This window comes from Nilaparvata lugens, chromosome 7 (assembly GCF_014356525.2).
Source record: "Nilaparvata lugens isolate BPH chromosome 7, ASM1435652v1, whole genome shotgun sequence".
In the NCBI taxonomy this organism is placed as follows: domain Eukaryota; kingdom Metazoa; phylum Arthropoda; class Insecta; order Hemiptera; family Delphacidae; genus Nilaparvata; species Nilaparvata lugens.
The window spans coordinates 6,675,350-6,699,009 of NC_052510.1; the positions used below are offsets into that span (position 1 = coordinate 6,675,350).

At 35.2% G+C, this 23,660-nt stretch overlaps 1 protein-coding gene and 1 long non-coding RNA gene across 3 annotated transcripts in view; one reads left to right on the forward strand and one right to left on the reverse strand.

Annotated features, from left to right (window-relative positions):
• The window catches only part of LOC111056335 (proto-oncogene tyrosine-protein kinase ROS), a 163,642-nt gene that overhangs the window by 112,406 nt on the left and 27,576 nt on the right, over nucleotides 1-23,660 (forward strand). The window contains 11 exon segments of the mRNA XM_039433568.1: nucleotides 213-374; nucleotides 2,135-2,296; nucleotides 3,355-3,533; nucleotides 5,367-5,576; nucleotides 7,102-7,287; nucleotides 12,957-13,223; nucleotides 14,088-14,284; nucleotides 17,024-17,134; nucleotides 17,813-18,042; nucleotides 19,383-19,595; nucleotides 21,950-22,164. Of these exon segments, the coding sequence (XP_039289502.1) occupies nucleotides 213-374; nucleotides 2,135-2,296; nucleotides 3,355-3,533; nucleotides 5,367-5,576; nucleotides 7,102-7,287; nucleotides 12,957-13,223; nucleotides 14,088-14,284; nucleotides 17,024-17,134; nucleotides 17,813-18,042; nucleotides 19,383-19,595; nucleotides 21,950-22,164 (2,132 nt within the window).
• On the reverse strand, nucleotides 209-23,598 carry LOC120352538. 2 transcript variants are annotated; one of them, XR_005571910.1, is made up of 3 exons: nucleotides 23,532-23,598; nucleotides 2,089-2,321; nucleotides 209-310 (listed from the first exon to the last, which is right to left on the reverse strand). It is a non-coding gene; the product is annotated as an uncharacterized LOC120352538 (long non-coding RNA). The 2 variants fall into 2 exon arrangements; XR_005571911.1 differs by having other exon boundaries at nucleotides 289-402.

A 23,660-nucleotide genomic window follows, 5' to 3' on the forward strand; every position in this document is an offset into this window, starting at 1 on the left:
CAAGTAGCTATAAACAGAAAAGAGACACTATATATATAATAACTTTGTTATAGTTTAGACACTGTAGGCCTATATCTTTGTAAATATCTAAAAAACACTCAATTTTTGTGATAAGATGAGATACCCAGTTTCTAAACTACAACAAAGACATGACAAATTTTGATAATAGTAATTTTTATATTTATGACGATTGTTTCCGGTATTTTTCGCAGTAATGGGCCTAACTTTGGACGTGGATCACCAGGGTGTCTACTGGATAGTTCGTAGCTATGAAGGATCGACTCTGTTCCATGCTCCAACAGCCGATTGCCTGAAAATAGGCGAAGAGGTGCAGCCACTCAAAGTGTCCAGCCTACAACATCCAAATATGCAGGGTAATGTGGCTCCAAACTTTCAGACATTCTATATTATAATATGAAAAAGACAGATTTAGGCCCAGTTGGACAAAAGCCTGTTAAATTTATATCATGATTAATAAATGTCACGAGAACCAATAAAGAAGGTTTTTACTTTCCTTACCCTATTACCATAGGTAAGGAAAGTATTGCTTTCCCAAAAAATTAAGGTACCCTTATTTGGAAAAGCTTCTCTGATGGTTCTCATGGTATTTAATCACGGTTAAATTTTAACAGGCGTTTGTGCAACTGAGTCTCAAAGTGTCCAAATTTACAGCATACAAATATGCAGGGTGATATGGCCTCAAACTTACAGGCATTCTATAGTATAATATATAAAATAGAATAGAAATCTTTATTTGTCATAAGGGCCATGCCCTATGTCTCTCAGTCATACAAAGAGTTGTACACGAACATCAATAATACATACATAAATTATAAAAATATCAAAAACAGAGCAGACTAGAAGGAAAAATTAATAATCACAGAAGCACAATTTGTAACATCAACACAATAATGAGCATAACAAACAGAATAAATGATCTAGGATCAATAGCATCATCAGGTAACGATGCTACTTGTACACTAAAAAATGGCACATTGCAAATTCGTCAATTACGGCACACCAGAGCATATCTTCTTCTATTTAATGATTCCACAGTGTATGAATAAATAGATAATATTTTTTGCCTTGAGAAATTTGACAGTAAAACTATAATCTTATCTCTATCGTCCACAATATTATATACATACGTCGCAATGTACCGTTCTCTTACATCCTGATATACTCCACAGCTCAATAGAAAATGGCTCAAAGTCTCATTCTGAGTGTTGCAAGATGGGCAGGCTTTATTATATTTTATAATATATAAAATAGATAAGACTACTATATTGTCCCAATCTCTCAAGGCGAAATCCCACATAAATCAGTCTGTCAGTGAGAATATTATTCCCATAAGTTTGATATTGATGATATCGCATGGCCGAGCTGAGTTGGAATAGTCTAATCAAAACTCATGGAGATTATATTTCACTTTGGCACTGATATGTGGGAGTCCACATCTTCATTTGTGCAATAGGTCATAGAGATCAATTAAGATCTACTTTGTCTTGATGTTACTGTGCTACCTATAGTCAAATTGAAACTACATCTAATTTGAAGGGATATGCAGAACAGAGAGAAGTAGAGATACAGCGGCGGCGATGTTGCCGTACTAGAGCGGGCAGTGTTCTGTAGTCTTTAGTGATTATTCGACACCTCATGATATGCATACATAGTTTCCTCTCTGAAAGCACTGCATAGTTGGATCGGCAACTTGGCAACCGTGCTTCTTTCAATGACTTGATTCATCACTGTAGTCGGCTGATCTGGTTCTTCATTTCTCTGCTCCGCATATCCTTCCAACTCGGAGATTTTTTAAATTCTACTATATCAGTGATCAATGTCTCATCATCTTCCATCATTTACCTATATAGATGTAATGACTGGATTGTGTTGTTACAATGTTGACTGTGCTACCTAACAGCAGAGACAAGTTAGTACTTTGTTAGATCTTCCTTTATCTCTGCTAACAGTAATCATAACGTCTCAACACCAACCTTATAACACCCATATAGATGTAATAACTGAACTGTGATGTTTCAGGTCCACTGTGCTACCTAACAATAGTGATCATAAAATCTCAAAACCAACCTTAGAAGACCCATATAGGTGTAATAACTGAACTGTGTTGTTGCAGGTCCACTTTGCTACCTGGATCACCGCCTGCTGTGGCTGCGAGACGACCACAACGCAGTGATAGGCGACATGCAGGGCCAATACACAGCAGCGCTAAGTGGTCTCAGTTTGTCGCAGCTCAGTGTTGTCGCTGTCATGGATCCCAAGCTGCATCCAGCTCCCGGTAACAATAGAAGCCTATATATTATCTGCAAAATAACCGTCAATCAATCATTCAGTCTATGCTGTTCATAAAGTTGACATAAACACTTGGTGCATTGTGGAAAACAAGAGATTTTATTTTATTTTATTTCACATTGAATCGTTTTATTGTTTACATCAACAATAGGACAAAATACGCATCATTATTTATGTTATCATAATTTAAAGCTAATAGGCCTTTCTGTTGAGTAGAAACGATTTACTAAACTATTCTTAGAATGTTTGAAGATTAATTTTCTATCAAAAATATTGTTTCAAATAACGACAATATTATATTATTCATCCAAAGTAGAATAAGATGCTCCAGAATCCAGAGCATTTTTTTAAGGATTAATATAATAATAAAAATCTTAATGCATTTAAAACAGATGAAATTCATTCTCTATTTGATATGAAATCATTGAATATGGATATGACAATTCAAATATGACATGGCAACATGACTTGACGTTGACATATGACACAATCATGACATATAATATGACAATTAAGTGCCGTTAGCACAAAAGCCGGTTAAATTTTAACCGTGATTGATTCCATGAGAACCAATCAGAGAAGCCATCTTTTCAAAAAAGCTTTCTCTGATTGGTTCTTGTGAAATTAATCACAGTTAAATTTTAACCGGCTTTTGTGCAACCGGGCCTAAATCGATTCTCTAGTTCAATATCTTAACAATCAATGATAACCTATCATTCGTTGAATGATATGACCTCTCAATCATTGAATTAATTTTAAATTGTTAAATGAATTTATTGTAATTTCAGTGAATATGAATGACATGCATGTCTCAACAAGCAAACTAAAAACTTGAAACTCCATACTTGGTACCAAATATAATTTTTCTAAAATAATGAAATCAAAAATCGTAAACATTTATCAGTGAATAATAGTGAAGTGACCTAATCGAATTGAGAATCAGTGAAGTACGGGTGTAAGTAATTGAGTCAGTACACGATAATTAATAGTACACGGTAGTGAAAAGTTATCGAGACTCAAGCAGAATTTTTTGTTATTTTTCAGAGGGAATCGATCTTCTGGGAGACGCCAACGTTATTCCTGAAGCAGTGGCTACAAGTTCTTTCCACGTGGAGGGCCAATACAACTCGTTCTACATCACGTGGGCTCCTGTCAAAAACGTCAACTATGGACAGGTTTTCTATGAACTGAAGATCAGTCATGCCTACAAGAGGGATATCATTGTGAGTGTTATATTCATGAATCTCAGCATTATTAATAATATTATTATTGAACGAAAATCCAAATTGAATGCTGTAATTTTTTAATAATAGCGCTCATTTAATTTCCATCTAGCTGTTTACCATGTTGTCAATATTTGCAGTAGCAGAATTCTCCGGGGTGAATTACAGCATTCAATTTGGATTTTCGTTCAATAATAATATTATTAATTCATTAGTATTTGAATAATTGCAATATCTCAGTAATTTTCATCTGTAGACTCAGCATTATTGTTATTATAATTTCATCACTTACAAAGTGGGTATTTTTTATTGCAACCAAAGTCGACCATTGGCAAGATTCTGGCATATCTTTAATCCATCATATTTGAAAACAATCCAATCATTGATACCGTGCTGAGTACAACTGCCTTTTGGGTTCCATATTATTTTGCGCTATCTGAGACACCAAGGCGACTGAGGTTCGCTGAAACCTTCTGCCTGATCACTCCAACAGTAGAAATAATAATAGGGACAGTTGTAACTTTCTCCTGCTTCCAGACATCCCTGATCTCAGCAGCCAGGGGGAGATACTTGGATATTTTCTCAATTATCCTCATTGTCAATGAGTACATTGTCATTGAGGATAATGTCTGGCCGGTTGTGCACAACTACCCTTCCAGGCAGCACTGAGCGATCCCAATACTGCACAATACAGCACTGAGTGATCCAATCCAATCTGTCATTCAATATTATGACTCAATTATGATGTCATTTATTTTATTTATTCATCATTTACAATCAACTTAAGGACAAAGAAACAGACTACAGTCCAAAACTTCTTTTCATCTCACTTTCATAAAATAAATTGTCCAAATAAAGGTTATGTGCGACTTTTCAATTCTTCACTAAATTCTTCCACATTGAAACAAAACACAAACACTTGAAACAATTAATTTTGGATTTAGAAAGATTAAGATCCGAATTGATAACAAAATTCCTTCTACTTTGCACTCAAAACTGTAAAATAAATATTAATTTGAAATATTTTGTTCCGAAAATTAAAACAATCTTCTCCACTAGAAGCACAACTGATGATAATATAATAAATGATTCAATGTTTGAATAAATAAATCAATGAATATTTAGGCTTAATTATTATAGAAATTACTAGCACCCTCTGCATACTTTTTTTTAAAACCATAGCCTACTATAGATAGAGTAAATATCATATCTTTGGGCTATGCCTGTTGTCTTCTCCCAATCATATTTTAATTATGATTTGTGATTGTGAATAAAATAAATAAATAAATAAAGTAAGTCATGTTAAAACACAACTAGTTGCGTGAACTCATGCCATTTTCAAGTGTCAAATGGTCGACAGTTTCATTTTGACACTTGAAAATGGCATGAGTCCTAGAAACTAGTTTTGTTTATATAAAAAAGTATGAAGAGGGTACGGTACTGGTAATTTCTATAATAATTAAACAATTCAAGTAGCTCTAACAAAATACTTTATTGGGAAATATAGCTCAGACATTAGTATATGCACATCTTCATTTCCTAAATTTTCATTCTCAAATGTGTGATTCAGTATCACTATAGAGATAAGATAGTATAAGAAAATATTCCATTGTACTGTATATAATATGTCTTTTATATTCCAGATTTATGCTAAATTTTATCTATGCTATCACTATAGAGAAACTATAGAGAAAATGAAGTATATATGAGAAAATATAGTATACCCATAGTATATGTCGTTTATGCTCCAAATTTATGCTATCTTTCCTCTATGTTATCACGTTGTAGAGATGAATTTTGACCAATTTTCAAAGCCAAATAACCAAATTTCAGGTGGAAACAACAGACTCGCACTGGAAGTCGGGTGACCTTGACGACCTGCCTCCCTTCTCCCCCCTGACCATAAGCATCAGGGCGCTGACCTACTGGGGTGCTTCCCCCCAGGTCACCATACTCCTGCACTCGCCACCCTCCATACCATCTCCACCCACAAACCCCCGGGTTTTCGTGTCCTACTCACGCAATCCGTTGAAGGACGACCAGGTATGAATAGTAGCAAATAAATCTATTTACATATATAATCAATATGATTATTTTATACCGTAGTAATATTATTTATCTATAATACAGAGAGTGACACAGAATAACGGTAACATTTTAAAACACCATAAAACATTAGTGGGAAGGGCAAATATGATTTTATTCAAACTAATGTAAAGTTCAAGACTTGCCATTTGAGAATTATTGATAACATCTAACTTATCACTTTTGACAATTACTTCTTCAAGATGTAATTGCTTCTTCCTGCACGGATAGACTTTTGAAATCTGTGTTGAGATTCCTGAACGAATGCTGCAACATTTCAGATGGGATATTGTTAATTTCATTTTGAATTGTCTGTTATGATTCAACCACAGTTATTGGTCGAATTGTGAAAACGTTTGATTTGAGATAGCGCCTTAAACAGAAAATCGCAGGTGGTAAGATCATGGGACCAGGAAGCGCAGATGTTGCAGCGATCAATGAGGAATCGTCAACACAGATTTCAAGAGTGTATTAGTTCAGGAGGAAGCCATATTGAAGAAGTAATTGTCAAAAAGTCCTAGATGTTATTAATAATTCTGAAAAGTCTTGAACTTTACATTAGTTTAAATAAAATCATTTTTGCCCTTTCCACTAATTTTTTATGGCGTTTTTAAAAGTTCCCGTTATTCTGTGTCACCTTATATTGTATACAAAATAATTGACTTATACATGTAGGGGATAGCAAATACACGAATGACGACGCATCTTCACGTCTGAACTACTTAACTGATTAACTTGAAATTTTGCATTAAGATTTTCAATTCACTGAGGATGGTTTTAGGCCTATTCTCATTTCCATTAATCAATTAATTGTAATTTAATAATTTACCGAATTCATTCAATTTTCGATACAAAACTTACTTAAAAGCCCAATCAAATTTATTTTTATTGTGAATTTTTACAGTTGTTAATAGGGGTATTCACAATGTTGGAGTTAGCTGGCTAAGTCGAGCTATTTGCTAACTCCAGCTATTTGCTAAATCTGTGTTAACTCAATGCTATAGTGGTACGTTAGAAAAAAAATAACAGACGAGATAGCAGATAGCGCAGGTTTGAGTCCGCTAACTCTAGCTAGGTAACTCTGTTAAAACGGCGGTCATATTTGTTTTGGTCATATTTGGTAGCAAAAGTGGGGTTATAAACTTTGAATTACACAAATTATCCGCTTGGATCGCCATTGCAGGTAACTTATAGCAGTTGATTTTAGATGAGGCGTTCACTATCCAGAGTTATCAAATAGCACTTAAGCTGGCTAAAACAACATTGTGAATACCCCTACTACTTCTATATCAGCATGGTACTTTAAAACAAGATTCAATCTATTTGTGCTTCAAACAGACCTTTGCGGAGCACGGGTAACACCTGCTTGTTATTTATAATTTTTTTTTGTTGCTGAATAACATGACCGTCTTCTTACTACATATTCTTACTACTTTTTGTTTCTGAACTTTCCAAAATTCAATCCCGGTTTTGTTTGAATCAGGAGATATCAGCAGTGTTTAGATGGGACTCGCCGATAATCAAGAACGGCATCATCATCAAATACATAGTGAGCCAGTGCTATGCTGAAGATGAGGAGGACAAGGTGTGTCATAACCACGAGGTGGACAGTCTCAAGAAAGAGTTGGTCGTACCTGACATACCACGAGATACCAATATTTATTTTCAGGTAAGGAATTATATATTGTTATCAATTCAAAGTAAGATCAATGATTATATTGATGGTTTACAACAGTATTTGGACTTTCAAAGTCTGCTTTCCACCAAACGGGATCTTATCTGAAAATAGCAGATCATTCCTTCCTACCAAAGATAGTTTTTACAAATTATGTAGCCTGGAATGAGAGATGCTCTACTATACTGAGTTCTTTCTGGAAATAACTGCAGCAGCTTCCAATCACCTCCTATCTCATAATCTAAAAATCTCTGCTAAATATAGTCTAAAAATAAAAAGTGTAGAAGAAAGCATCCCTTTGAAGAACTGTTTGAAAGAATAATTTTCTTAATGCAAAAGCAATGCCAGCTTTTCCAAGTAGGATAGTGCATTATATATATTTTTTATTACAGAAGTTGTTCACTCTTCAGGTATCACAAGATGTCAAACTTCAATGGCCAGTTCCAACTTAGAATAGAGTATTCTAGTAGATGATTCTCCTCTCAAAAAATTTCAATTATTGGAGGGACTAATTCAAAAGGTGGAATAAAGTAATCACCTGTAGTATACTTCTACGGAGTTCTTTACTTCAGTCAAGGCATAATATACAGCGATTTTTCACCTCAAAATTGTAATATTTTACTCATTGAATTCTTCAGTAATAGTTGATAGAGATTACTCAACAAATGATTTGTTTTTCAAATCATATGCATAATACAGTAGCCTATATGTAGAAAACGATAGACACTTCATCTACAGAGCCTACTCGACAAACGTTTTGTTTGAATCAGGAGATATCAGCAGTGTTTAGATGGGACTCGCCGATAATCAAGAACGGCATCATCATCAAATACATAGTGAGCCAGTGCTATGCTGAAGATGAGGAGGACAAGGTGTGTCATAACCACGAGGTGGACAGTCTCAAGAAAGAGTTGGTCGTACCTGACATACCACGAGATACCAATATTTATTTTCAGGTAAGGAATTATATATTGTTATCAATTCAAAGTAAGATCAATGATTATATTGATGGTTTACAACAGTATTTGGACTTTCAAAGTCTGCTTTCCACCAAACGGGATCTTATCTGAAAATAGCAGATCATTCCTTCCTACCAAAGATAGTTTTTACAAATTATGTAGCCTGGAATGAGAGATGCTCTACTATACTGAGTTCTTTCTGGAAATAACTGCAGCAGCTTTCAATCACCTCCTATCTCATAATCTAAAAATCTCTGCTAAATATAGTCTAAAAATAAAAAGTGTAGAAGAAAGCATCCCTTTGAAGAACTGTTTGAAAGAATAATTTTCTTAATGCAAAAGCAATGCCAGCTTTTCCAAGTAGGATAGTGCATTATATATATTTTTTATTACAGAAGTTGTTCACTCTTCAGGTATCACAAGATGTCAAACTTCAATGGCCAGTTTCAACTTAGAATAGAGTATTCTAGTAGATGATTCTCCTCTCAAAAAATTTCAATTATTGGAGGGACTAATTCAAAAGGTGGAATAAAGTAATCACCTGTAGTATACTTCTACGGAGTTCTTTACTTCAGTCAAGGCATAATATACAGCGATTTTTCACCTCAAAATTGTAATATTTTACTCATTGAATTCTTCAGTAATAGTTGATAGAGATTACTCAACAAATGATTTGTTTTTCAAATCATAGACATAATACAGTAGCCTATATGTAGAAAACGATAGACACTTCATCTACAGAGCCTACTCGACAAACGTTTTGTTTTTCAAATGCTAGGCAATCAGACAATATGTAGCATGTACAGAATATATCGAAATCAAGAAGGCATGGAGGATGGAGACCACGACCACATCTCAGAGTTTAGCCTAATAATATCAATTTTCAGAGTAAATTGCATCAATTACCGCTTCAAAAGTGAAATTTTCTAGTTGATCTTGTTTGAAAAGAAAACTCGACAAATTTAAAATAGATACAGGCAATATTGATACTTGTCAATATATAGGCAAAAGTAGAATGTCGAGTCCACATTGTTGATGTGAAATTATCACTTAGTTCAATCACCATAAAAATTCAGCAATTTCCACAGTATAACGTTCAAGTTTCTTTATATTGATATTTTCATTAACTTGTGAAGTCCACGGTACTCAACCCCGTTTCTTTCACTCTCTAAACAGAGGTACAATCATGCAAAGAACTAATTTTTGATCTTCCTATCCCCAGGCACAACCATACACAGAAGTAATTCTCAATCATTCATATAACTAGCTTTTGATCTCCCTGTTCTCAGGTACAAGCATACACAGAAGACAGAAGTAATTTTCAATCATTCATAGAACTAACTTTTAGTCTCCCTGTTCCAAGGTACAAGTAAACACAGAAGTAATTTTCAATCATTCATAGAACTAACTTTTGATCTCCCTGTTCCCAGGTACAAGTAAACACAGAAGTAATTTTCAATCATTCATAGAACTAACTTTTGATCTCCCTGTTCCCAGGTACAAGTAAACACAGAAGTAATTTTCAATCATTCATAGAACTAACTTTTGATCTCCCTGTTCCCAGGTACAAGTAAACACAGAAGTAATTTTCAAAGGTACAAGTAAACACAGAAGTAATTTTCAATCATTCATAGAACTAACTTTTGATCTCCCTGTTCCCAGGTACAAGTAACACAGAAGTAATTTTCAATCATTCATAGAACTAACTTTTGATCTCCCTGTTCCCAGGTACAGTAAACACAGAAGTAATTTTCAATCATTCATAGAACTAACTTTTGATCTCCCTGTTCCCAGGTACAAGTAAACACAGAAGTAATTTTCAATCATTCATATAACTAGCTTTTGATCTCCCTGTTCCCAGGTACAAGTAAACACAGAAGTAATTTTCAATCATTCATAGAACTAGCTTTTGATCTCCCTGTTCCCAGGTACAAGTAAACACAGAAGTAATTTTCAATCATTCATAGAACTAACTTTTGATCTCCCTGTTCCCAGGTACAAGTAAACACAGAAGTAATTTTCAATCATTCATAGAACTAACTTTTGATCTCCCTGTTCCCAGGTACAAGTAAACACAGAAGTAATTTTCAATCATTCATAGAACTAACTTTTGATCTCCCTGTTCCCAGGTACAAGTAAACACAGAAGTAATTTTCAATCATTCATAGAACTAACTTTTGATCTCCCTGTTCCCAGGTACAAGTAAACACAGAAGTAATTTTCAATCATTCATAGAACTAACTTTTGATCTCCCTGTTCCCAGGTACAAGTAAACACAGAAGTAATTTTCAATCATTCATAGAACTAACTTTTGATCTCCCTGTTCCCAGGTACAAGTAAACACAGAAGTAATTTTCAATCATTCATAGAACTAACTTTTGATCTCCCTGTTCCCAGGTACAAGTAAACACAGAAGTAATTTTCAATCATTCATAGAACTAACTTTTGATCTCCCTGTTCCCAGGTACAAGTAAACACAGAAGTAATTTTCAATCATTCATAGAACTAACTTTTGATCTCCCTGTTCCCAGGTACAAGTAAACACAGAAGTAATTTTCAATCATTCATAGAACTAGCTTTTGATCTCCCTGTTCCCAGGTACAAGTAAACACAGAAGTAATTTTCAATCATTCATAGAACTAACTTTTGATCTCCCTGTTCTCAGGTACAATTATACACAGAAGACAGAATTAATTCTCAATCATTCATAGAACTAATTATGATTTCCCTGTTCTCAGGTACAAGCATACACAGAAGACAGAAGTAATTATCAATCATTCATAGGGGAAGGTGGGGTAAGATGAGGCCATTAAGGATTTTCTTTTTTTCACAACTTTTTCAGAATACCTAAAAAATCAAACTCTATACCAAAGTTTACAGTAGATCATTTACTATGATAAAAAAATATCCCCATAAGAATATCTAACTTTTTATAAAGAATAGAGCAATTTCAAAAAAGTATTACAAAAACCCCATCTTACCCCCGATATGGGGTAAGATGGGGTATCCCTTGGGGTAAGATGGTGCTCTAGTAATAATTTTTCAAAATATCCATATTGAGAGCTGGAAAGAATCCTTATTATATTAGATAAGTCAATTGAAGGAAATTTGAAAAAAAAAACATCATATGTACAAGCTTTTTGGTATCAAAATCTGTAATTTATTGTACTGTAAGTTATTATAATAAGTGTTGATTTGATATTTTCACAAAGTATTTTATTTACAAAGTTTGCAGATGTGATTAACCTCATCATCGTCATCTTCTTCACCAGGACATGAACAGTGTGCCCATTTATGGCATTTAATGCAGGCAACCCACCCCTCATCAGATTGGAAATATAAATATCAACAATAGAGACAGTTTGCATCTTCTTCTTCATCCTCTGTATTGCTATCTCCATCTTTTTTTTCTTTCTGTTTTATGATCCTGCGCTTTTGATTTCTGTATCCAACGTTTTTGGTCTTCTTTACATTTTCTTTTGACTTGCTGAATTAGTGATTTCTTGGCTGCTGGTTGATTTTTGTTGAGCTTCTCTTTAATTTGATCCATGAGTTCATGTTTGTATGAAGAGCTTGTTACCACAACAGTTTTACCTTTTTTATGATTTGTCTGTTGAACATTCGCTCGTCCTACATGAGGAAGAGGCAAAATTTGCTCAGGAGATATTGTGAAATTACTTTGAGAATTACTTGTTAGGCCTACATTGTGGATACTGTCGTTTTCTTCAACTTCATGTACAGCTGGACCCCAATGAGAAAACCCAGGCTGTGCATCATTGTTAGCTGGAACATTTCAATAAAATTTATTTAATACAGCTGGACATTGAATAAATTAACAGTCTACTATACATTATCTTGAAAAAGTCAAGCTAATGAAAAAGTCAAGAAATGTATTTCATTTATTGAAACTTATAATTAGCCTATTCTGATTGAACTTCCGGCTCTGTCTATAGACAGAAATACATTTTCAAAACACCACCATTTTTACGTAAATAGGATATTCATAACCATATTAGCCTAGTAATAGTAGTAGAATAAAAAGTTGCCAGTGAATTGAAAATGTCACTGCAACAAGCACGCATCAAACATCAGAGAGTCTATGTCTAAACGTGTTAGTAAACTAATGGGGTAAGATGGGGTCATCCCCATCTTGCCCCAAAGTAGGTTTCCCCATCTTGCCCCATGGTATAGCTTTTAGTTGAATTTTGATCATTTTTATATTAGAAATAGTAGAACAATTACCTATATCATATTATAGTAGGTAAGGAAAGATACTATTAGGATATGTTGATAAAATATAAAATAATTTCAACACAACTCACCTGTCACAAATTTGAAAGTGCCGAATATTATAATGTGAGTCAGCTGAACCATGCATAAGACCACTGGACATGAACGCTTCACTCAAAAAGGTTGCGGCCTTGTTCGTAGTGTTGTCCTTTGCCTTTAAGCAAGTTATGATCTTCATCAACAGAATACAGCACCTGACAGTAAAGAAAATAGACCTACCCCGTCTTGCCCCATTCCCCATCTTACCCCACCTTCCCTAGTACTAATTTTGGTCTCGCGTTACCAGGTACAAGCATACACAGAAGTAATATTATTGATCAGTCATAGAACTAACTTTTGATCTCCCTGTCCCCAGGTACACACAAGTAATTCTCAAACATTCACTGAACTAACTTTTGATCTCCCTGTTGGCAGGTGCAAGCATGCACAGAAGTGGGATGCGGCGAGCACACACCAGTCGCAGAGGGCAACTCAGGCGTAGAGATGCCAATTCCCCGTCTGCTGGTGTCAACCGCCGACACAGTCGAGATCACAGACTTCGACAAGCAGGAGAACCGCACCCTGACACGCAGCAGCTCCGTCGTCGACCTCACCTACTCCAGTCTCGACAACCGTGCCTACTGGATCGACGACAACAACCATATTGCCACCTCAAGACTTGATTCGTCGGGCAAGACTAAGGTATGAATGAATGTTTGAGTTTTATTTGCCATTAAAAAATTATATGCATTGGTCGGGAGAGACCAAGGTAGAAATGAATGAATGAATTTTATTTGCCATGAACAAAATATATGGATTCATCGGACAAGACTAAGGAATGAATGAATTAACTCTATTTGTCACAAACAAATTATATCAGGATTGGTATTGGGAGGCACGTATGGAAGAATATAAGGGCGAATTAAAATCAATAGGGGATGAACAGTTGTCTTGTAGTTATTGTGCTTGCCTAGCAGTCTTAAGGTCCCGGGTTCAAACCCAAATATCAACAACATTTTTTAGCCAGGTCACTCCCGTGTTATCGGCGAGCACGTTAAATTGTCGATACCGGCTGATATGTAACAATCGTGAGGCACATTGACGGCGTAAATTAATTTATCTAGTGGTTATTTTATAGTGATTGTTTAGCAGCTTAGAAGTCCCGGGTTCAAACCCAAATATCAACAAAAGTTTTCAGCCAGGTCACTCCCGTGTTATCGGTTCTGTCTAGGGATGGGTATCGATACATCGATGTTTGTTCTGGCTGATATTTATAACAGTCGTGAAGCTCATTGACGGCTATGATGAATATTATATACTCAGGCTTCCAAAGTGGATGAGATCTCATATCTTTCTCTAATGATAAATTTTCTCAAAATCTATTCATTAATATTGAGCATTCTAATGAATTTTTGCTATGGCCAGCGGTCTTTAGATTAAAGTGTTTACCATTTTTTTCAACAAAGCTGATACCAAACAATTTGAATTGAACCTTCAATCTGATATAATAAATTATAAAACCGACAAAACAACACGGTTTTATGAATGAATCATTTCACTTTCCAGATCCTAGGACTGAACGGCACAGGATCCTGTCTGGCAGTGGACTGGGTTGGCAGATTCCTGTACTGGGCAGAACACGAGGATGGACTGCCAGGAACACTCGTCAAACGATTAGACTTGAACAGGATGCGTTCTTCCCCCACCACTATATTTGCACGGCCCAACCCCATTTTGAAGATAGAGGTTTCGCCGCTGGATAGGTGAGTCAGTAACGCCATGATTATTTGCGAATAACCTAAGTTTCAAGTTTTATCAGCAATACAACAAAATACAAAACATCTCATCAGATACCTATAAACTAACAATTTGAAGATACTAGGTAATTCTGAATGGTTAATTTGACACTATAAAATTCAAAATTTGTTTATTTGCAGAAACCCTTGAGGACATCAAGGGCATTGCACAAGTCAAGAATACAAAATCAACAAAATTATTGACATACAATTATTAAACATACAAGCAACACAGTCTCACTGTTATATTATATTAAAATTTTTTGTGTAGTTGAGAAGTTGATATTGTGGTAATTATTCATATTGAACGAAATAGACTAAGAAATTGTCAAAAAACACAGATTTATTGATACTTAGAAAGACCGGTCTCGGTTATTACACCATTGTCAATCTCTGATAAACTAAAGAGATTCTTTATCATAGATTGATAGTTCATCAGAGATTGACAATGCGGTGTAATAACCGAGACTGGTCTTTCTAAGTATCAATAAATCTGTGGTGTTTAACAATTTCTTAGTCTTTTTCATTCAATTATATTAAAATGTATCAATAATACAGTAGAAATTAACTTCAAACCTATAAGTACACAACTCATATCAACATTTTGGAATGATATAACTGATGATGTGGTGATGATGATGATGATGATAACAATAAATTGCTTTCAAAACTTGATTGGGGAAACCGAAATATTAGTTCAACTTGGATCCAAGCCACATGAAGAGTTATTTCAGACATATTTTCAAGCGTTCATTCAGGCGTCAACCCAATCAGCCTATCGGAGAGCTTCCTGCCCTGTCGACTCCCAGAACGATTGAAAAAAGCCTGAAAAACGTTCCATGTGGCTTGGCCCTTATAAAAAAATTTAGATTGAAACAGTAAAGCCGCGTTTACACCAAAGTTAATAACAAAATATTGATAACTTAATCCTTATAGATTCTATTAGATTCAACATAACTTATCATACACATGATGATCATATGTGTTTGTCAAGTTCCGTTCAATCTAATAGAATCTATAAGAATTAAGTTATTAACATTTTGTTAATAACTTTGGTGTAAACGCGGCTTTTAGAGGTTCACCTGATTTTCCACTATCGATCATTCCAATACTAAATACTTGTACAAGTGGATGCTCAAATAAAAATATCTGGTGTGGCGCACTCACACAACTTTCCTTGCCTTTATGAAGATTGATCACCTGACGCTAGTGTTCCCGCGCATCTCATGTCTAGTATTCAAAGATTTGAGCCAGCTGGTGATAGGGAAATAACGCTGGAGACACACGAGCTCTGCTATCTCTTCATAGTGAATGATTAAATAGAATCAACAGTTGCCAACAGTTTGCAATAATTGGATAATCACATTTTCTTGAATTTCGAGCTTATTTTTAATTTTAGGTGAAAATGTTACTAAACATTAATTATTAATCTTTTCCACTCGAAATTTTTTGTTTTAATTGTATCTGAAGCTTGATAATTATTGAGAATCTAAAATCAGACTTTGCATAGATGGGGCGAAGCTCCTGAAATTTTTACAGATATGGGACTCGTGGCAGTTGATAAAGCTTATCGATGACTATTCTAGGTATAACTTTAATCAAAATCGTTGGAGCCGTTTTCGAGAAAATCGCGAAAAACCCTGTTTTTGACAACATTTTCGCCATTTTAGCCGCCATCTTGAATCGCATTTGATCGAAATTGTTCGTGTCGGATCCTTATAGTGTAAGGACCTTAAGTTCCAAATTTCAAGTCATTCCGTTAATTGGGAGATGAGATATCGTGTACACAGACGCACATACACACACACACACACACACACACACACACACACACACACACACACACACACACACACATACAGACCAATACCCAAAAACCACTTTTTTTGACTCAGGGGACCTTGAAACGTATAGAAATTTAGAAATTGGTGTACCTCAATTTTTTTGGGAAAGCAATACTTTCCTTACCTACGGTAATAGGGCAAGGAAAGTAAAAATTCTTTGTCACAATTGACTTACAAAAACAGGATAGTAAAATACAAAAGAGAATTAAAAATGCTAATTCAAATTAATAGGGTGGATACCCTATTAATTTACCCCCTAATTCAAATTAATAGGGTGGATACCCTATTAATTTACCCCAGATACTGGATCACAGTAGCCTACTCTTCATCAAATTCATTAATCACTATTCAGATTTTAACTCAAATTAATTGGAAGGTCACTATATATAGAGTATAGAGCACACCTGCACATTCTTCAAGAGAATATAATAACTGTGCAAGCTTATAATGAGAGCCTATGAGCGATACTATGACATTTATATTGGTAGATTCCACTAGTCTTGTGAGTACTACCGGTATATGTGTAGACTATTTTCATGAACCTACTATAGTGAGGTCCATGTTATAATGACAGTATTTTATCAACTTTGGTTTTGCTAACCTTGTCTATCATTCGCCAAAGCCGGTGGTCTTATCCTTTTCTAGGTCAACAATGATGCTAATTATGTTTTTAACAGTGTAGAAATATAATTAATTAATGCAGAGAATCGGCATCGCTATTCTTCTATCTTTATCCACTGTCATTATAACGTGGAACTCACTATAGTCTTGTAAATAGGCTTACTAAGTTGACTATTTTCATATGAACCTTGAATTAAACAAAATAACATAAAATCCATAATATTTCTTATTTGAATTACAGCATGCTTTACTGGGTCGAGCTGGAACCGAATCATCTGGGAAAACTTATGAAAAGTCCTTCGGATGGATCAAACATACAAGACTTCTTTTCGAGAAACTCGTCTCCATCAAGGTGAGTTAAGAATATATACTAGTGAGTAGTACCTAATTTTACTACTAAAATTCAGTTAAACATTGGTTGAACGACGAAGCATCTTGATATTATTTATTAAAATGAACGCTGACAGATTCCATTTAACAGATGGAGTTAAATTAGAGATTGCATTTGTTCAAATGCTAATTAATGTATAGTTATTATTCAACGAAAATCCTAATTAAATACTGTAAATCACCAGGAAGACTTCTGCTACTGCAAATATTGACAACAGGGTGAACAGCTAGATGGAAATTCGATGAGAGCTACTATACAAAAATTATAAATAATAATACATCAATAAAAAATAATAATACATAAATTATAAATAATAATACATCAATAGAAAATAATAATTTTTGGATAGTAGCTCTCATGGTTTCCATCTAGCTGTCAACCCTGTTGTCAATATTTGCAGTAGCAAAAGTGTTCGAGGTGATTTACAGCATTTAATTTTGATTTTTGTTTAATAATAATTTTATTGTAGATTCCATTTCAAATGACAGCATTGGTTGGAAGGTAAAGCAATGAAGCTATCTATGAGGAATACTTACAGTTTTTTCACCATCTCACTACAAAGCAATCATATTAAAATAATAGAAATATCAAGTTTTCAATTATTGAAAAATTGATCTATCAACTTTTCATTTTTTTCAGAAAATCGCGAACCCCCTGTACGTGCCCAGATAGCCCCAACGTGGGGGCGACCATCACCCTCGACCAGAGCAGTCACCTGCAATCGGACAGGGAGGGGGAGGGAGAGGGTGAGAGAGAGCCCCAACTGAGACTGATCTGGGTGGACAGTGCCCACAATCACATACTGGATGCTGATCTCAGTGGATGCCACTGTAATCTACTGGTGAACACTACTGTAGTTGGCAACGCTGGTCAGTTCACATAGAAATTGTAGAATTTTCTAGAAATTGTAGAATAGTCCTGAAATATTGTAGAATTCTCTAGAAATTGTAGAATTGGCTAGGAATTGTAGAATTGGCTAAAAATTTTAGAATTTTCTAGAAATTGTATAATTGTCTAGAAATTGCAGAATTTTCGAATTTCCTAGAAGTATTAGAATTGTCTAGAAATTGTAGAATTTTCTAGAAATTAAGAATAGTCTAGAAATGGTAGAGTTTTATAGAAATTATTGTAGAATTGTCTAGAGATTGTAGAATTTTCAAGAAATTGTAGAATTGCCAACAAATTGTAGAATTGTATATTAGTATGGGAAAACACAGGCTTACCATTTTTATGTTGCATATTTCATAATCAAGAATCAATCTTCTTCTCCTCCCCATCACCTTCACCACTCCTCTCTTTCTCCTCACCATCCCATCTCCTTCTCCCTCTTCCTCTTCTTCTTCTTCCCCTTCTTCTTCTCATCATCTTCACCCCTCCTTCTCCTTCATCCTCTTCTTCTTTTCCTTTTCTTCTCCTCTCACCATCTGTTCTCCTTCTCCTCACCATCTTCTCTCCTTCTAATCAACTTCTTCTTCTTCCTCTTCTTCTCATCATCTTCACCCCTCCTTCTCCTTCATCCTCTTCTTCTTTTCCTTTTCTTCTCCTCTCACCATCTGTTCTCCTTCTCCTCACCATCTTCTCTCCTTCTGATCAACTTCTTCTTCTTCATCTTCTTCTTTGTCTTGTTCTTCCTCATCCTCTTTCCTGTCTCATCTCCATCTTCTTCCTCCTCTTTTTTCTTTTTCTCCTTCCTCTTTTGTTTTTCTCTTCGTTTTCTTTCTCTCCCTCTTCTTCTTCTTCTTCTTCTTCTTCTTCTTCTTCCTCTTCTTCTTCCTCTATCTTGTCTCATCTCCATCTTCTTCTACCTAAATCCTCCTAATATTCCCCTTTCTCTCCCTCTAGTTCATTCATCTATCTCTTTTGTTTTCCTCTTCTTTTTCTTTCTCTCCATCTTTTCCCACTTCTTTCTCGTCTTCTTCTTCTACTCCCTCTCTTTCATTTTCCTCTGCCTCTTCCCTCTCTCCCCTTCATCTTCCTCTTTCCTTTTGATCTACCTCTTTCTCTTCTTCCTTCCTCTTAATCTTCTTCTCTTCTTTCTTTTCCTCTTCTTCACCTTCCTTCCCCTCTTACCTTTTCCTCTACCTGTTCCTTATCCTTTTCTCCTCATTCACACTCTTCACCTCATCCTTCTCCTCACCCTCTCTTCTTCTAATTTGAGATCATCTTCCGTATTCCATTCGAGATTGTATTTTTGTTCATTGATTTGCAGGCCTACCACCCACCTCTATAACAGCCGACCACAAACTGGTCTACTGGTCGAATGCGACGGAGGGCCGCGTCTACTCGCTGGCCAAGGGGCGTCGGTCTCTTGCCTCCCCCCACCACATGGTCACCGCCGATCTCACCAATGGCGTCACCGCTTTCAAGGCCAACGGTGTTAGGAGCATCGCCGCAGTAGGACAACATCTACAACCTTATCCTGGTGAGATGTCAATCAAACTGATTCCATTTTTAATATCATTCTCGTGTAGGACAACTGTTACAACCTGAGGGCCAAGCTGAATGAAGTGTTTTTTCAGGCGTTTTTAGACAAGTCGGCAGGGCAGGAAGCTCTTCGATTAACTGATTGGTTGGCGTTTGGGAATCAGCTGATTATCAGCCAATCGGAGAGCTTCCTGCTTTGCCGACTTGTCTAAAACGCCTCGTATGGGCTTGGCCCTTATCCTGGTGAGATTCCGTTCAAACTTTCAAAAAATTCAATTCTTAATCTGTGAAGGGATTGAAATTGATTGTGAACCAATAATTCTATAATATATGACGCGAAATGTATTCAATCATCCAGAGTAATACATCTTCTAGTAAAGTACCACAGGCTGAAGCCCAAAACGGTTCCAATCCAATTCTAATTCATACATCAGTCCAAATTCATGAGTCTGTCCTGGTGAGATTTCATAACAATCCCAAATAATTGAATTGGTATCCTTATTTCCAAACACTACCATAATAATTCAAATTATTTTCAAATAGTACAACATTCTTGTGGGCTGAAGCCCAAAACGGTTCCAATCCAATTCTAATTTATACATCAGTCCAAATTCATGGGCCTATCCTGGTGAGATTTCATAACAATTCCCAAATAATTAAATTGGTATCCTTATTTCCAAACACTACCATAATCATTTGAATTATTTTCAAATAGTACAACATTATTGTGGGCTGAAGCCCAAAACGGTTCCAAACCAATTCTAATCTATACATCAATCCAAATTCATGGGCCTATCCTGGTGAGATTTCGTAACAATTCCCAAATAATTAAATTGGTATCCTTATTTCCAAACACTACCATAATCATTCGAATTATTTTCAAATAGTACAACATTCTTGTGGAGTGTGGGGGAAACATTCACAGACCTGTCTCAGAAAGATTGTATTCTAATTTTACAATTATTAGAGATTTAATTGTATTTAAAAAAAAACAATATTAATCACTGTTATCAGAGTGTAACTCTCAACAAGATTGTTCTATTGAATGAAAAAGACTACGAAATTGTCAAAAAACCACAGATTTATTGATACTTAGAAAGACCGGTTTCTGTTATTACACCATTGTCAAACGTTTATCAGAGATTGACAATGGTGTAATAACCGAAACCGGTCTTTTTAAGTATCAATAAATCTGTGGTTTTTTGACAATTTCTTAGTCTTTTTCATTCGTTATGAATAATTACCGCAATATCAACTTCTCAACTACACAAAAAGTGAAAATATTGTTCTACTGGTGAAACTTGAAACAATTTTTGGAAACGATCATTTGAACATTCAATGATGAAGATCATTAAGATCCAATCAATGAAATTATTATTCATGATAGTAGTTAATACGTAGGATTAGTTCAAATTCAAGTTTTTCCATGCAAGAGCCTATTTTCAAGTTAAACTCTTCATTCTACAGCCAATGCAATGGATCTGGATTGGTGAGTGAAATAATCATGTAGCCTGCACCCTTCTATTGTAGTGATGAATATAGCTCCATCACATTTTATTAATATAATCCTCTATTGCGAGTATCAACTAATTTTGAACCTGAAACTTGAATAATTTTAAATTTTGCTTCAATCGTTATCTTCAAAATTCATGTCCATTATTTATTCTCAATGATACCATTTTAGATAATCACACAATGATGCGATTTTTATCCATTAGCCTACTTTCAATGATTTCTTTCTTACAATTATTATTTTCCACCACCCTATCTTTCCAACTCAATTAAATGGACAGTTAGGCAGTTACAGAAGAACTTAATTAATTTTCTGTCAATGAATTGTTAATTTTAAAATTGACAAATTTTCATTTTAATCATTTGTGTCTTGTGCATCATTGAATAAATAAATATATATATAAGCTATGTTAAACATATATGCCTCTATAGTAGGCGGAGAATCGGCAACGCTGTTCCCTATCTTTCTCCAAAGTCATTATAACGTGGATCTCACTATATCTATTTCTCTCAAGTAGTCATACATAATCTCAATTTTCTCAAAAATTTAAACTTCCATCCGTAACAACAAAGATCAATAGTATTGATCAAACATTTCAATCTGTTCAGAATATTCGACTGTTCTATAAACAGACTAGCAAATCATGCTCTTCCAGTTGCCTGGTTCCTAACACCCTACTCAATTAAGTAGACAGTTACAGAAGAACTTAATTAATTTTTGTCAATGAATAAAATTGGCAAAAAACAATGTTTATTGACAATAAAAATTTTATTTTAAAATTGACAAATTTTCATTTCAATAATTTGTGTCTTGTGTATCATAAATAAATAAATTTGCAGTGGCCAGATGCTTGACCCCCAAAGAACCCGGGGCAGCTGAGATGGTGAACAGTACCAGCGACTCCATCACTCTCGCTCTGCCCGCACCCAACAGAGACAGAGATTGTGGCAACGTGTCACTCGCCACTGTGCAGTTCACCGTCTTCTACGGGGTGACCACCAGTGCAGACGACACGCCCACTTGTTTGGAGGATATCAAGATGTGTAGTTTTCTGGTGAGTTACATCAATTTGTCACCCTACTGTTCAATAATATAAAGATGAAGAAAAACGTCTTAGGGTCATATGCTATCACTACGTTTAAAGCTAAACCACATTTACTTGTGGATATGGTTGAATTTATCATAATGTGTTTCATACGGGGCTTAAACGAACAGCTGACATTTCTCCGTTTAAACAGAGAATCTGCAAACGGGCCTTAAAGTGTAGTCATATCCTTGCATCACATTCAATGTGTATATGTGCAAAGTTTGTTTATGCATGACCAAGCGTGCAGATGAGAGATAAGAAACAAAATCTGGAAAGAGCAATAGGAACATACACACTGAACGCGTGCACTTGCTGGTTGCGTTCAGGGTGAGCAGCTACATGCAAGTCACAACGGGTTTCAATGACACTTTTCAAGTTTTGTTTTCCGGCTCATGCATGAACTGACGTGCACTTGCTATAAAATTATGTGTACCGTATTCAATGTGATCACACCCTTATGCAGAAATATTCATAACTGTGTTATACCACAGAATAGATACAGAATGGAAACTCGGCTAGTACCCTGGCACAAAAATCTGCCATCTTGTTAGAAAGTTTAAGCATTGGTTGGATAGGCGTTTGATTGTTAGTTTCCATTTTGTATCTATTCTGTGGTTATACCACTATAGTGAGGTCCACTTTATAATGACAGTATTTGATCAACTTTGGTTTTCCTATCCTTGTCTATCATTCGACAAAACCGGTGGTACTATCCTTTTCTAGGTCCACAACGATGCCAATCATGTTTTTGACAGTGTAGAAATATAATTAATTAATGCAGAGAGTCGGCATCGCTATTCGTCTATCTTTATCCACTGCCATTATAACGTGGACTTCACTATAGTGCAGACGACACTCCAGCTTGTTTGGATATAAAAATGTGTATAATAATAATATAGTGAGGTCCACGTTATCATGACAGTTAAGAAAGATGAAAGAACAGCGTTTCCGATTCTCTATCTTTCTACTGCCGTCTATAGAAGAGAAAGGTGATACTGGTATATTTGATGAAATATCAACTGTTCATTCTTGTTTAAAATAATCAATTATATTTTATTTGACAATAAAATATATCTTTCAATGTTTAAATAACATTTATTTTATAATTGAGATGAAATATTTTGAGAACTAATTAGGCTATATTTCGACATTGTTGAAAAACCATCTGGCAACGTTGTGGAGCTACAAAAGGATATAGCGTCGAATGATATTTGCGAATTATAGACAAGGGTAGCAACATCAATGTTAATCAAATACTGCCATTAGAACGTGGACCTCACTATAATAGAAATAATTATGTAGATCATAATCTTGTTGTGTATTACTTGACTCACCGAAAAATGTGATTTTACTGGAATTATTGTTGATATCCGTTCCAAACACTTTGTTTTTTATGGTATCTGAAGAAGAGAATACAGTAGCCTATTCATGATCAAATTGATAGAAAAATTGCAGATCAAATT